This window comes from Talpa occidentalis, unplaced genomic scaffold (assembly GCF_014898055.3).
Source record: "Talpa occidentalis isolate TD23 unplaced genomic scaffold, MPIMG_talOcc4v2.1 talOcc4.9, whole genome shotgun sequence".
Lineage (NCBI taxonomy): Eukaryota > Metazoa > Chordata > Mammalia > Eulipotyphla > Talpidae > Talpa > Talpa occidentalis.
Window position 1 is genome coordinate 27935284 of NW_023605305.1, and position 15444 is coordinate 27950727.

The window sequence follows — 15444 nt, forward strand, 5'->3', positions numbered from 1 at the left end:
CCACTTTTATTCTCACCTTGGTTGTTTCAAAACTGAACACCAGGAGCTCCTGTGGCACTGGTGCAAGCTCAAACCTAATTGGTGCCCATAGGAGCTCTGATCATATTGGTCAATTCTCAATCCATTTTTAATCCCATTTCATGGACTGCATGGATAAGGGATTCTTTGAAGTAAATATAGTTTTCTATGAAAATAGCAGTAGTTTGTAACTCAAACACACAGTACTTTATGTAGAGACATACCTTTTTAGTACATATAAGTGTTATATGTGTACTTCCTATTTTGTCACATAGAATACTAAAATGGGGCCTCCCCGGTGGCGCAGCGGTTGAGCGCTGGGTTGCGAAGCTGCCCGTGACCTCTGCAGCGCCGGTTCGATCCCCGGCTGCTCCCCGGCCACCGGAGGAGGGTCCCACATGGCGCGCAGACCTCTCCTGCCGCCCGCTGCTCCCCTCAGCAGTGTGCTTCGGTCCTTCTGCCTGCTCTGCTCCCCGCTCTGGCTCTGGTGAATTCTCTCGCCCTCTCGCGCTTCTGACTGTACCCAGTGCATGTATAAAACAAACAAACAAAGTAAAATAAAATAAAATAAAAGCATGCCTCTATAAAAAAAAAAATAGAATACTAAAATGATTGTACTCAAGGATTAAGATTTAATGAAATGACTTTTTTGCTTCATCAAAGGCATACTTAATTAAAACTTAAAAATTTTGCTTTATAATTATTTTTTAAAGATTTATGTATTTATGCATCAATTAATTAGGGTATAGGCCAGAGGTGCAGGGGAGTGAGAGGATTCACCAGAGACAGAGCAGGGAACAGAACAGGCAGATTGACTGAAATACATGCTGAGGGGAGCAGTGGGCGAGACAGGATATGTCTGTTGGGCCAGATGGGTAGCTCCCTGGATGGGGAGCTGTGGATTGCTTCATAGTGCTGAGACTTTAACCTCTTGTGCCACCAGGGAGGCCCTATTTTATCTTTATTTTTACCTTTACTGCCAGTGTGAAGCAGTGAGGAATACAATGACATATTAGTATAGTTTGGTATCAGTACTTTGATTCATGTTAAAGCACCAACAGTTTTAATCACCACTGATTTTGTACTAGCAGTGTACATATCAAATACAATGAATGAGCTAGTATTGTTTTAGTATTATGAAAAGAATTGCCTGACAGTTCTCCCAAAAAGATCTTAAGGGGTCCATGGAGCATACTTTATGAACTGTCACCATGTGGGTTACTTCCTTCTGGCTTCCACTGCCTCTGCTACTTCTATTGAGCACAACATAGGATTGTCATCTACATTTTATGTCTTTTCTATCACACTGGAAACCCTCTGAGGGCCTGTATCTTTGCCTACCAGGTACATAAAGTTCCAGGACGGGAACTGGAACATGTTAAATACATAATATTGGGTGAATTACGAATTTCTTGTATATTTTCTTTTGATCTCTTATTTGGTGGTGGGAGACTGGGCCTCGGGCCTTGGTCACTAACGACAAGCTCTTCTCCAGAATGTTCCTTCTCACTAAGTCAATTCATATTATTATCCCTTATGCCTACCCACATGTTTATTATTTATTTTTAAGTTTTAATTGCACAGGAAGTTCTTAATAACTGCTTATTGAACATAGGCTAGTTCCTATAATGTTTATATCTTGCTCATATTTCCTCCTTAAGGCATATTAGTGTGTATGTGTTTATATGGGGTGGGGAATAGTTTAAGAAGGGCAAGCTCTAAAGTTCTCTTTTTACTGTGGGAGACAAAAGAAACCTTTCAAAAGTTGAACCTTGCCAGGGTGTGCAAGACATCTCTCTGGGAATTTGCTGGCCACATCACAATATTCATCCTACTTCTTTTGGCTCTAGACTTGTCAGTGGGGTGGAGAATTATTATTTTTACAGTGCTGAGTGAAAGATAAAAATTAAAAGAGAAACCCTACTTTGGCAAGTAATTGCAGGTCCTAGATATATTATGTTTTATTTTTATACATAAACTGAACAGTTGCCTAATAGATTCATTATAAGTTAGAGAGTAAACAATGCTACAGTGTTTCTATAAAGAGCTTTAGAGAGAAACTTCATTAAGACTTCAATATTTCCTTTTATGCACAGAGAATTTTCATTGTTGGTGATTTTTTTTTTTTAAAGATTTGTTTTTATTTATTTATGCATACAAGAACTGGGGGTGAGAGGATTCACCAGAGACAGAGTGGGAAGCAGAACAGGCAGATTTACTGAAATACACTGGTGAGGGGAGTAGTGGGCAAGACAGGAGAGGTCTGCTGCACCATGTTTGTTAGCTCCCTGGCCTAGATCAGCTTAGGCTGTCACGGTGATAACTAGCCCTGAGTCTTAACCCTTAGGCCACCAGGGAGGCCTAAACCATGTGACATTTAAATAAAAGAATTGAGAGACATTGGTTTAAACAATGAAAATACAACAAAAAGAAGTGAAAAGTGATAATGGTGGATGTGAAATTCAAATTGAACATAAAGGAAGTTATAGTAGAAATAGCTGATTGTGGGGTTGCTGACACTGCTATCAGGAGAATGTATAGGTACGCAGTCAGTGGAATTTAGGGAAGGAATATGGTTTTGACAAAAAGATAAAGATTCATCATTGTTCTAGGGTTTTCATGGGGATTTACTACTTCATAAAGTTGTTGAGAAGATGATACAAGATAACAAATGAACAGTACTTATCACAGTGCCGTGCTGTGCTCTGCAGAGATTGTTACCAATAAATAAGAAAAATCAAATGAAACCAATAGAAAAACGGAGGAAAGTACATAAAGGACAGTTAATTAAAAAGATATACAATTGGGCCTCCCCTGGTGGCCAGGCAGTTGAGTGCAGCGCTGTGAAGCTGTCGGCAGCCTCTGCAGCACTGGTTCCATCCCTGGCAGCCAGTGAGGGTCCCACTTGGTGGAGCAGACCTCTCCTGTCTCGCCTGCTACTCCCCTCAGCAGTGTATTTCAGTCAGTCTGCTTATTCTGTTCCCCGCTCTGTCCCTGGTGAATCCTCTCACCCTCCCACGCATCTGGCCTGTACCCCAGTTCTTGTATAAAAATAAATAAATCTTAAAAAAAAAAGAAATACAATTACTCACTATAGTAAACAATCAAAGCAATGTAAATTAAAATAACCATGCCATTTTCAGCACATCAAATTGTCAAAAAATACTTTTAAGTGTTAATACCCAAGATTAGTAAGAGTTTAGAAAATAGACCAAAAAAGAGTGAAAATTGATATGTCATACCAGATAGCAATTTGGCAGTTTGAAAGATGCAATTTTAGGAAGTTATTCTAGAGGAATAAACAGGCATACAAGGATCTCTACGTGAGTATGTTTATTGCATTGTAGAAAATTTGTAAATAACTTCATTGTCCATCTCTAGAGGGTGTTAAATGAATAAAAAGTTATGAATATTCCTTACAATGTGGTACATGCAAGTAGTAAACATAATGGTTAAAATGAGTATCCCCCTTGTTCCAGTAACTATCATTTCCTGCTTGGGTTACTCCCTGCCTTCAGCCGCTCCCTCAAAATTCATTCTCTACACAGCTGCCAGAGACAAATCTAATCACTTCATTCTCTTGTTTAACACCTTCAGGGTTGCTCAATGCAAAAATCCTAAGATAGGCCTCTACAGCTGGAGCCTCTCTCTCTCTCTCTCTGTCTGTCTCTCTCTCTCTCTCACTACACACACACATACACTTCTCTTTTGGCCTTTGCACCTCATCATTCTCCCTAAGGATTTAGCATTCCATTGGTTAGAATCATCCTGTAACACCACTCTCCACTTCCTTAGAACTCTTAAAAATATGCCATTAAATGCTGTTTATGCGATTGTTTAATAGCTATCTCCCATTAGAGTATAAATCCTCAGAGGACAGTATCAGTTTAGCCAGTTTTATTCATTGTGCCTATTATGGTGCCTGACATCGGTGCTTGAGACATATTGTTCACTGAATAAATGAATAAATGAATGATTAAATGAAAGCTAGCTACAAAACATACAGTATGAACCTAATTTAGTGGAAGAGAGACTAAAGATCATGCAGGCCGCACAGAAGCAGAGTACCTCTTGCAGGTCCTTGCTGTCTAGGTCCTTCTCTCGAGATGGGGAAGTTGCACCTAGGATGGCAGGACAAGAGCAGATTTCTGGGAAGAACGGAGATGGTAGGAGTGACTTCTGTCCTTTCAGCTCCTTGGGCCAGAAAGGGCTGCAGGCCCATGTGAGATGTCTTCCACGGACCACCCACGGCGCAGGGATGGGGAGCCAGAGAGGTTCAGCTGCGGAGATGAACTCAGGAGCTACGCCTCCGGGAGCGCAGCCAGGAGGCGCACAGCGCCACCTGGAGGAAGCGGTTTCCCAGCAGTGTCAGGGCGCGCCCTAGCGGACTGCGCGGGGAAGGCATGGGAGAGTGTTCGCCGTGTTTTCCAGGTGAATTGAAACAGTGCTTGAGGGTGACTGCGTTCACACCAGGTCTCATGGAGAGGGGCTGGGGCTACTTGTTCTTAAAGATTGCACCTTGGCCGTGTGACAATTTGGAGGCAGTGTGGGAGTTGAGTGGCAGCAGTGCTGCTCCCCCTCTTATGTCAAAATTCTGACACTTGTTCATCAGTCATTTTTTTTCTTTTTTAAAAAAATATATATGTATATTTTAAAGAATTATTTAATTACGCATTCAAGAACTGGGGTACAGGCCAGAGGTGTAGGGATGAGAGGATTCACCAGAGACAGAGTGGGGAACAGACAAGGCAGATTGACTGAAATACACTACTGAGGGGAGCAGAGGATGAGACAGGAGAGGTCTGCTGCACCATGTAGGCCAGCTCCCTGGCTGGGGATCGAACTCCTGCAGTGGCTGCCGATAGCTTCATAGTGCTGAGACTTAACTCCTTGTGCCACCAGGGAGGCCCATCATCGGTCATTTCAAGGTTTTTTTCCTCTAAAATGTGAAGTTATTGCACCTACTTGGCTCCAAAAGGTGGACTCCCATTCTCCAGATCACCACACCTCTCCCAGAAGATACCAGGTAATATTTCTCCCTGCTCTTCTATATAATGGGGTCCTTATTTCTCACTCAGCTCCACATTTAATGTTTGTAACTGAGAAGCCACTCTTACTTGACCCACATCTACTTGACTCCCAGCAGGGACCTGAAGTCCTAGAAGTTACAGAAGGAAGCTGGAAGATTCTTGCAGGACAGCGCAAGCCCAATAAACACACTCTAAATGAATGAATTCTTCCATTTATTCAATTTTCCCATGTGCAAGACCATTTCTGATGGAGTGTCATGGAGGCCGTTAAGGGAGGGAGGACTAGGGCAGAGATGTGCTTAAGGAAAGTTTAAATTCTAGACTTTATTTTAGAGTTGAATAAATGGGAGCTATTTAAGATTTCAGGTAATTAGCCTTAAAATGCAAATTCCTGGAGTGGAATGGTAGATGGGGAGTCAGTATGGGTTGGTGGTCGTAGTAAGATTTAATGTTGAGTAGTTGTAGGTTCTAAGCCAGGGAAGGTGGTGCCACTTTGAGACTGGGTTGGAGAAAGAAAGCTCACATCTTGCGTTTGGAGAGAGAGGAGGAAAATACTATATGTGAAGAAGGGAGTTCTCAGCTGTTGCATTGCCCTTGGGGTAGGTGACTTCCTATTCATCTCTGGTTCCTTCTTTGGGGAGGAGCCTCCACTACCCTCCAAAGTTTTTAGTTTTGAGTCCAGGCAGAAGCCAGAAAAAAACAAGCAGAAAAAAGGAGGAGCTGGAAAAAATTGAAGCCAAGTCTATGGGCTGGGGAGCTAGGAGGCCCCCTTCAAGTTAGCTCAGGACTGCCAGCTAGCGCTGGATTTGTGGAAAATTCCCTCTCACAGAGGTTTAAATAACTCAGAAAGCAATCTCCAGCACTAGTAGCACTGTGGGCGCAGGGCTGGACCTGGGTCTACCCGCCGCCCCTAATCCAAATACACACGGGGGCAGTGCACACTGGCTTTCTCTGCTCAGGGAAGCTTAGGTTGGAAGTGCAGACCCCTGCTGGTCCAGGAAGAGTGTCTTTGCTCTGGCAAGGTCAGGTGAACTCATGCAGGCATGGTCCTCTGGCCTGTGGCTGCCCGCTAGCACCACCTCAGTCCTCCCAAGGGCTCATGTCGGTGTCGATGGCCACACAGTTGTATGCCGCATAGCGGAGCTTTTCCTCACACACCTTGGCACTGTGGGGGGGATGGAGACTGGGTCAGTGCTCAATGCCAGGCACCTCTGTCACTACTAGGGCAAATGCAGCTCCATTTTGTCCACTTTAGTACCTGAAGTCCCACTCACCTGGGATGCCACTCCCCCTCCACTCCCCACGCTCTAGGCTCGAGTCTAGGAAACGTACCTGGCATAGTGTGGTAGGAAGAGGGTACTGGAGCAGGTGGAAGACTCAGGCAGCGCATCTGTGGTCTCGTAGCTGGGGGTGTGAAAGGACCAGAGTTCAGGAGGAAGTGTAGGGACACAGGGCCAGGGTCTATGTGAGGAGAGGACAGAAGGCCAGCCACAGCCCCTTGGGGTCTTCCCTCCCCACTCACCCCAGCTTGTCAGGGTAGATGTAGATCCGTGCTGGCAGACGACTGCGGCCTGTGACAAAGCGCAGGAAGCGGCTCCGGTCCTCTGGATGGAGAAGGAAATCAGTGCCTGCGCTGATGGTGAGAAGATTCTACAAAGTCCACCCTGCCTCTGTATCCCACAAGTGGAGTCGGAACCCGGGCATCACTCTGCTCTTTTCCACTGACCGTTGGTGAAGTTGCTTAGCGCCTCCCAGAAATACCGCACCCGTATATCAGTTTGCTCAAAGTCTTCAAACCGGGCTGGTGGAGAAGAGGCCAGAAATCATTCCTAGCACCCACCCTAGGAAGCCTCACCCCCACCCCGCACCGCCTGCCCCACTCACTGAGTTTACGCAGAGCGTCCACAGTGACCTCTGGGTCCCCGCACACCTTCTTCTCCAGTTCTTGCCAGGTCAGCAAATCCAGCACAGCCTGTGGTACCACCTTCAGCAGACCCGCCTGCATGGCTGCCACCTGGGAAGGGGAAAGGCCTGGCTGGGCAAGAGGGTATAACTCCCAGTTCATTATGTGGTGGGGGCACTTGGTCTCTACTCAGAGATTAGTAAGGAACATGGTATTTGCTCATCCCTGGGGCATCTCTGTGCCCCACTGATGAGGAGGAATGGGGGGCAAAAAAATGGTAGGTGCCTGAGTTCTGAGACTGGGTATTGGTGGTCTCTCAGCCTGGGCTCTGGATATTAGGGGTTGCCCAAAGTTTTTATTCTCATGGCTGTGGGTAGTACCTGCTCCTTGCTCTCTTCTAGCCGTGCCTTCTGTACTAGCTGGATGAAACGCAAACGGTCCTCATATCCCACCACGATGCCTGCGCCCCCAGGGATCAGCTCCACCATCTGGTGGTCACTCAGTACAGTGGTGAATGTCAACTCCTTCCCAAATTTGAACTCAAATGTCTCCTTGTCCATTCCTTCCATCACTTCCAGGAGCTTCACCTAGGGGTTGGAGAGAAGAGAGGTCAGCTTTTCATTGTGGAATCCTTATTTTTCCTTGAGATGCTTATAGGGAAGTAGGAAAGACACCAGGCAAGGCCGTCCTCATGCAGGCAATGAGGACAGAGAGGGGCAGTCGGCCCCTACTTGGCCCTGAAGGCCAGGGAAGTCATCTTGGAAGAAACAGCATCTAAGCTGAGATCTGAGTGATGACTGGGAGTCAGATCAGCCACAAGTGAAATCATAGAGAAAACATACTGGAAGAAGGTGGAAAGTAAAAGGCCTAAGGAATCTGACTGCAGCCTGAAGGTGAACCAAGTGGCTAGAAATATAGGGGTCATGTAAGGCCTTTCTGCATTTTATCCTAAGTCTAAGGTGAAGCCACTAAAGGGTTTAAATGAGAGGAGTATAATGAATTATTCTAGTTGCAGGAGATCAGGTGGGTAAAGGGACATTAACTTTTATAGTAAGTGGCTGAGTCAGAAAGGAAGGTGGCCTGAACCAGGGAGATAGGAGAAGTGAACAGATTCCAAAGAGACTTGACAAAATATGGGAGGTGAGGGAGTAGAAGGAATGCAGGATTACTGAGTGCATTGGCATGGGGAAGTATGGGTGGTAATGTCATTCCGAGATAAGGATTGCTGGAGGGCAATAGACTGTGTCAAAGACAAAGAGTGTGCTGAGCCCGAAGTGCCATCTTGGGACAGATGTCCAGTCAGCAGATGCATATATGGCCCCAGGTTTAAAAGACAGGCTGGGGCTCGAGGTAAGGACTTAGAGGGTCACTGGTTGAAGCCAAGGGAGTAGGTGAGTCTTGGGGAACAGCAACCTTCTTCCAATGAGCAGAGAACATATTGGATCCAGGCTCTACTCACCAGCACAGAGTCCACAGCTGGGAAGTCCTTGCTCCAGCTCACCTCCTCACCAGAGAGCTGCTTCCACACAAAACCAGGCAGAGCCAAGACCTGTAGGACAAGGACTCACTGCTGTCTCCTCACCCTGAGCTCCCAAGCGTGGCTGGTCCTCTTCATTCCAAGGGCCAGGGCTGATCTGGTGGGAGTGCTGATTAGGCTACTCACCAGGAACTCCTTACCCCGAAGGGCAGCGCCCATCAGTTGTCCAATCCACTCATACTTAGCAAAATCTCGGCAGGATGGGTTGGGGACATACATGTCCCGGGCCTCACCAGTGCCATTGCCCTGCCCCAAGACAGAGCTGTCAGTATGGTATCAGATGGACCCTACTGTGCTGCCCCAAGTTCCCTAGAGACTTCCCTGGGGTCCTCCCTGGTGGCCTAGGGGTTAAATCTCAGCACCATCACCGCTATGGCTTGCAGACCTCTCCTGCCTCACCCGCTGCTCCCCTCCGCAGTGTATTTCAGTAAATCTACCTGTTCTGCTCCCTACGCTGTCTCTGATGAATCCTTTCATCCCCCACACCTCTGGCCTATACCCCAGTTCTTCTACGCACAAATAAATAAACCCTTAAAAAAAAAGACTTCCTTGAATACTTTTCATTGGAGGCCCTGAATGATCTGCCTGTATAATGGCTGCTACTTCCCTGTCTGCCTAGAGGCTGACTCAGGCTATTCGGTTCTTTCTCTGCCCCCTCTCTAGCTCAGCCTTGGTGCCTAGGAGCTTTGTAGAGAGAGAAGAGCAGAAACATCTTGGAGAGTGGGGGTGGGAAATTACCTGGTTAGCTGTGCGCACAAAGAAGGGCAGAGGCACAGGGGTGTCTGCCGAGCTGGGGCACAGCTCCTCTGACATGTCTGACAGGCTATCCCGGAAACCACCCCCTGAAATGCCAGACAGGTGCCCTTAGCTGGGGCATTCAAGAGTGCATGTGGATTAATAAGCAGGTCTCCTATCTTGGTTAGCTGGTGACCCCACAAGGCTCTACCACTCTGAATTGGGCAGGACCCTTGTAATCCTCCCTCTGGGCCTCACCTTGGTCAATGATTCCTTCTGCGATGAATTTACACTCCCACCACTGATCATAGCGCATGGGCCACCTGTAAGAAGGGGTGGATCTGTCATGTTGCTGGGCCAGCACTTGGGACAATTCAGCAGTCCAGTGACCAGCCAGAAATAGGGGTGACAGAAGGCTAATGGCAAAGGGTGTCAGAGGCAGTGTGTTGATTGGTGTGCACATGTGTGCCCCAAGCAAGTCCCTTACCCTCATGCCATACCTGTAGTCCAGGGGCTTTTCATACTTGTCAGAGGGCTTGAGACCTTCATAAACCTGGGGGCAAGGGACAGAGGAGGAACAGAGGAAAGTTGGTGTCAAGACCTGGCCCCACTATTGCCCAAAGACCTTGCTAGGCTTCCTCTGGTGAAGGCCCCTGTTCCCTTTACTAACTCTCCTTCAATTGAGCCCAGGTGGTCCAGACCTGGGTGAAGATTGCGTTCTTGCAGGCAGGGTCCTTTAAGGGGCAAGTTCTGTGTTCCATGGCAAGGCGCCGGTTGATGTACAGGAGTGGCCTAAAGGTAGGCTTGCTGCTCTCTGAGTCACGCAAGCACTGCATCACCAGGCCTGGTCGCTGGCGTGACAGCAGCAGGAACTGCTTCACTTGCTGGTGGGGAGAGGTGGTTTGAGCAGAACCAGAATGTAGTCAGCCTCTTTCCAGACCTTGGAACTTTTCTCTATACATGACCTGGTCCCACTGTTTCTGTCCAATTTATTCTGTTCCCCCCTCCTTGCTTCTAGTTCCTCCCTTCATCCAGTCATCAGGGGAAGCTTTCTAAAACAAAGAAAATCTTAAAATCTTTCTAATGGCTTCATTTGACTTGGGACAAAGTCTGTCCGGGCCCACAGTGCCCTCTGCTACCACAGCAGCTTCCTGCTTATTCATTCAAATGCCACTAGCTTCTTTCAAGTTATCTTTTGCTACCACTAACCCCCAGCATGTGCATTTTATGCAACTTGCTCTGTCCATGCTATCAACTCTCCTCCCTAGTTTCTATTTATTTCACACACCATTTGGAGAACAGTACTGTAAGAAACACTAAATTTTGACTATTTGTCCAGTTTTTAAGAACACTCTGCTGAAGATTGACAACTGCAAGAGCAGAAAGGGGGAACCCCCTGTAAAGACCAGCAATGGGTGGGCCAGGCTCACCTTAATCTCATTGAAGGTGCCCAGTGTGTGGTCCCAAGCAGGTACCAGGTGGTGCAGGACGCTGTCTAGAATCTTTATGAATCTGTGGGTGGAGTGGGGGTAAAGATGCTTGCATAAAGAGTTTGACATAAATATAAGACCCTCTTGCTCCCCAACACACAGGTACAGAAGGCAGGGTCCAGGGGCTGCTCTGACCCTTGGAATGGAGCACCTTGCTCTTTAAGATCTTGGGGATCTCCTCTACACAAAGACACACAAGGCTCAGATGGGGAAAGGGGAAAGGGCTGGCAGGCCCCGGATCACAGCCACCTCTGCAGGAGAACAGCTCTGCGGTACAGTACTTCGGGGTCAGTGCCTTCCAGGCGTGGGTATCGCACCAGGCTGGTTGGCTGAAACAAGTCTGCATTCAATCCCAGTTCCCGCGCTCTAGATGACTTGATTTTGACGCCTCGAAGACGCACATCAATCCCATCATCTGGGGGAAGGAATCAGAGTCAGGTCTCTTACTGCATCTGCAGCCTCCATGGCCCTCAGACCTGAGAATGGTTTCTTTTTTCTTTTTTTAAAGATTTATTTTTATTTATTTATACAAGCACTGGGTACAGTCAGAAGCACGGGAGAGTGAGAGAATTCACCAGAGCCAGAGCAGGGAACAGAACAGGCAGAAGGACCGAAGTACACTGCTGAGGGGAGCAGCGGGCGGCAGGAGAGGTCTGCGCGCCATGTGGGACCCTCCTCCGGTGGCCGGGGAGCAGCCGGGGATTGAACCGGCGCTGCAGAGGCTGCGGGCAGCTTCGCAACCCAGCGCTCAACCGCTGCACCACCGGGGAGGCCCCCTGAGAATGGTTTCTTAATGCTCGGTTTTTTGTCACCCTCTGCCTCAAGAAACTTGGGAGCACCACGATCCTTTCCACTCACCTAATTCTGAAGATTATATTCCTTGCTGTTCTCCTGTCCACCACTATAATTTTGGGATGCCTGAGGATGCAGTCCTCTTCCAAGTGAGCCCAACTACCTCTATAACTTTAAGACAGGCCTATACTAGGCACCTTCACAAGGCTCAGTCCCAAAGCTTCAAATCCTGGAGCTACTGCCTTCGCCTCGCCTGCAAGCCCATCTCCTTCGCACCACACTCACTGCCAGCTAGCTCCTATATCTACTGTGGCTCCCCTTCCCTCCTGATAGCCTTAAGCCCTACCTCGGCACTCCACGATGCGGATCTCGATGATTGGCAGGTGGACCGTCATGTCGTCTAGGACACAGACATCCCCGATCAGCGTCCTGAGGAGATGGATGTGAGGCACTTTGGGTCCCCTGACTTCAGGGATTGCTGGGATCTCACCCAACCTATGCTTCCAAGCTGGGCCAGGCCCCATTGCTAGGATCATGCCCCACCTCCCACCTCAGGTCAGCCTGCTCACTCGTCAATGCTCACGTCACTCAGCTTCTTCAGATTGTCCCCTTCACCCCCATAGACCACCACTCGCTTAGGCATAAAGTTGTCATCTGTGGTATCCACCGTGAGTAGTAGCTTCCTGGGGGGCAGCGGAGTATGTACATGGTTCTCTGTGCAACCATAGGCACGCGGCTCACCCACCCTGTCCAACTCAAGTCCACTCACTTGACAATGGTGCCCTTCTTCATGGTAAGCCGTACCCAGTGCTGGCACTGGGATCCATCGCTCTCCCAGTAGGTGTCTGCATTGCTATCTGTCAAGCAGGACACATTGAACTCCTCCTGGGGAGGAGCAGGGAGGTGGAGTCAGCATTTACCCCACTCCTTGCACTCGGCTGTGCATTGGGTTAGGGAGCACAAGAAAGAAAGCATAGTTAAGCTGATTAAAGGGCAACTGTTATGAAGGGAGGTGTCAAGGGAATCCTACAGGACATCCAAGGAGCTGGACTGAGTCTGGCTGTAGGGATTCAGGTTTGATCTTGGCCTAGGGGTAAGGCTTCTAGATCTGGCCTGAACGTGACCACACTTTAGACGGAGTCCCAGCACCTACCGTATATGAGGAAACATCTATGCTCTCCACATACTGCTTCACACTACCCAGGTTCTCATCCTCCCTGCCCACGTGGTCGTACAAGAAGTGGATCAGGTCTTCGTCGCACTCGTAGGTCCATGTCGGAGGCACATAGCTAAACAAGCCCAAATTCCTAATCAGGTAGAGCCCAGACCTGAGGGTCTTTCGCCTCATTCCATTCCAGCTTACTCACAGTAGCCTTTGGACAGCTTCCGTGTACGCCGCTGCTGGCTGAGGCTTCGACCCGAGGCGATGCGAGTATGTCAGGTCCACCACCTGCTCCCATCTGCGGGCACAGGGTGGAGGTGTGGGGTGGACACGGGAAACACCACCGGGCATCCCTTACATGCCCTGGGGCCCTCTCCAGAGCTCCTGCTCCTCCAAAGTACGCCCTCAGAAGCCACACCCCAGCTGCCTTCAGGTCCTGACCCTTTTCTTAACCCTGCCTCCCTTCCAATATCACATTTCCCTGCCAGACTAGTTGCCAACCCCTCCGGCCCACCACTGACACTATTCCCCGCCCCTTCCAGCGCAGGACCTGAGCACCCTGCGGTAGTCCACGCCGAAGAGCTGCTGCTGCCGCTGGAGGTGGTCCGGGGTGTCGATGGGCACGAGGCGGGCCCCGCCCTCGGCCGGGCGGCACACCAGCAGCCAGCCCTCGTCCAGCCCGCAGTCGCCCAGGTGTTCGGCCAGCTGCTCCTACCGGGATGCGTGGGGCCGGACGGCGTCAGGAAACAGCCCAGGGGCCCGCCCTGCCCTGCCCTGCCCAGCCCAGCCCAGGGCAAAGGGCACGAACGCTATGCCAGCTAAATGTGGGGGAGGGGAGGGGACCAGCCGGGGCGTCCCTGGCCGGGGAGTCTTTCGCGGAGCTCGCGACAGGCCCAGGCTCACCTTGGTCAGTTTCACCCAGAGCCCGTGTCCGTTGCACAGCTCCTCGCCCGTGGTGCGCACGCAGGCCCCGCGCCGGAGCTCGATGCTGTCGCGGGCCGCGCGGAGGGGCCCGTAGCCGGTACCGGCGGCCGGCCCGGTGGCACCCACACGCAGCCCCAGGCCCTCCGCTTCCCACACCGGGAGCAGCACGCGCGACGGGCCCGCCGGGTCCTTGTAAAGCTTGTAGAGCACTTCGCGCGGGACGAAAGCCAGCGCCGCCGGCAGCGGCCTCCCGGTGCGGAGACTCTGCGCCGCCTCCACCAGCAGGCGTACGCGGCCCAGCAGCAGCCGCGGGGACTCCAGCGCCGCGCCCCGGCCCGGGCCCGCCATGGCGAAGCGGCCGAGGGCAGCTCGGGGGCGATCGGGTTTCTGGAACTGCAGCCGCGGAGGCTGACCGGGCTTCCCACTACTCTCTCGCCCCGCCTTCTGCCAGCCTCGGCCGTAGGTTCTGGACTACGAGCACCCTGCGCGCCCGCCCTACCGCCCTGCGTGTGCGCACATCAGCCTTCTAACCCTCCTCCGTGGCTCCCAGCCAGCCGATGAGACCCAGGTTTAGGAGCTCCTGCCAGATCGACCCCCACCTCTCCATTTCCATCGCTACCACCTTTTATCCCCACTGCTACTACCCTCATTCAAATAATAGACCTGTGTGCTAGATCATTTTTCTGGTTCTCCAGGCCCCACTGTTTTGTCTCCCCTCCCCTAAGGAGTCATACTACCACCAGAGGAATCTTTTAAAAATCTGCGGGACATCCTTTCTGGATCCTCATCCTAGCGGCTGTATGAACAAAATGTTTGGGAAAATAACTCTTTTCAAACTGCCCTGCCACTGACAGGAGTTTTCAATCATTCCGGCTTGATCCTCGTTGTTACTACGGATCCCAGGACGCTACTGATCCTTTCTCCCTTCTCCCTGTATCTCGTGGGAGGTGGGGGAGGCAGAAAATAGAAAAGAGGACTGGAGCTGTTGGAGTACAATTAAGGAGGAAAAGGAATCTCTGTTGTCCACCCTCCATTAAAAATAGAAGTTTTATTGAGATATAATTAATATACCATACAGTCCACCCATTTGAAGTATATGATTCATTTTTTTAATATATTACATTTAAAAAATTTGGTAAGATATGTATAACAAAATTCCCCATTTTAGTCATTTTAAGTGTACAATTACCTATTTTCAAAAGTTTTTAGTCACCGCAGACAGAAACTGTATCCAGTAAGCAATAACTCATTAAACCCTTTCCCAGACTCTGATAAACTCTAATTTACATTGTGTCTATGAATTTACCTATTCTAGATAGTTCATATAAGGGGAACCACAAATATTTGTCCTTTTGTGTCTGTCACTCAGGATAAAGTCACAAAACTGTTAATAGTATGTATCAGAACTTAATTTCTTTTAATAGCTGAAGAATATTTCATTGTATGTACACTCCATTCTTTTTTTCCATTGGTGTGTTCATGGACACTTGAGTGGAAACTGTTTTCAAATGGTTATCAAGAAAGAATAAATGACCCCATGTGATTTTGACAGTTTTCTACTTTTTTCTGTAGCAAGTTGGGAATTTCTTCCTTCCTTTCCTAGATATTTATATTTCATAGCCACTAACACCAGATAAATGAACAAATACACCTCACAGGGCTTGCATGACCTGGAATCTGTAGGCATCTCCAGCCTCATTAATTCCACCACATTGATCTTCTGGTTCCCATAACCGTCATGTGCTCTTCTGTGTCTTCTCTTGGCACACGCTGTTCTCTCTGCTTGGAAGACCCCACCATTTCCTCCAACTAAGCTAGGAGTCTTTGTTCTTGCTTCTAGCTTTTTCCTCTTA

General features: G+C 49.1%; 1 protein-coding gene across 1 annotated transcript; it reads right to left on the reverse strand.

Annotated features, from left to right (window-relative positions):
• Positions 1-4687: 4687 nt before the first annotated feature.
• On the reverse strand, positions 4688-13959 carry HECTD3 (HECT domain E3 ubiquitin protein ligase 3). The gene is made up of 21 exons (XM_037499663.2): positions 13571-13959; positions 13218-13378; positions 12873-12965; positions 12659-12794; positions 12275-12390; positions 12075-12188; positions 11852-11934; positions 10963-11128; positions 10654-10735; positions 9925-10107; positions 9724-9776; positions 9482-9546; positions 9227-9330; positions 8615-8734; positions 8411-8500; positions 7332-7538; positions 6933-7062; positions 6775-6849; positions 6571-6652; positions 6381-6452; positions 4688-6213 (listed from the first exon to the last, which is right to left on the reverse strand). Exons 1-21 carry the CDS (start codon positions 13937-13939, stop codon positions 6129-6131), a joined length of 2586 nt encoding a protein of 861 aa, XP_037355560.1. The 5' UTR covers positions 13940-13959; the 3' UTR covers positions 4688-6128.
• Between the last annotated feature and the right edge of the window lie 1485 nt (positions 13960-15444).

Coding starts and splice junctions, on each gene's coding strand:
- HECTD3 (XM_037499663.2), bottom strand. CDS start 13,939: ATGGCGGGCCCGGGCCGGGGCGCGGCGCTGGAGTCCCCGCGGCTGCTG. Junction 12,795..12,872: donor GAAGCTGTCCAAAGGCTACT/GTGAGTAAGCTG, acceptor GGGCTTGTTTAG/CTATGTGCCTCCGACATGGA. Junction 6,453..6,570: donor ATCTACCCTGACAAGCTGGG/GTGAGTGGGGAG, acceptor TCACACCCCCAG/CTACGAGACCACAGATGCGC.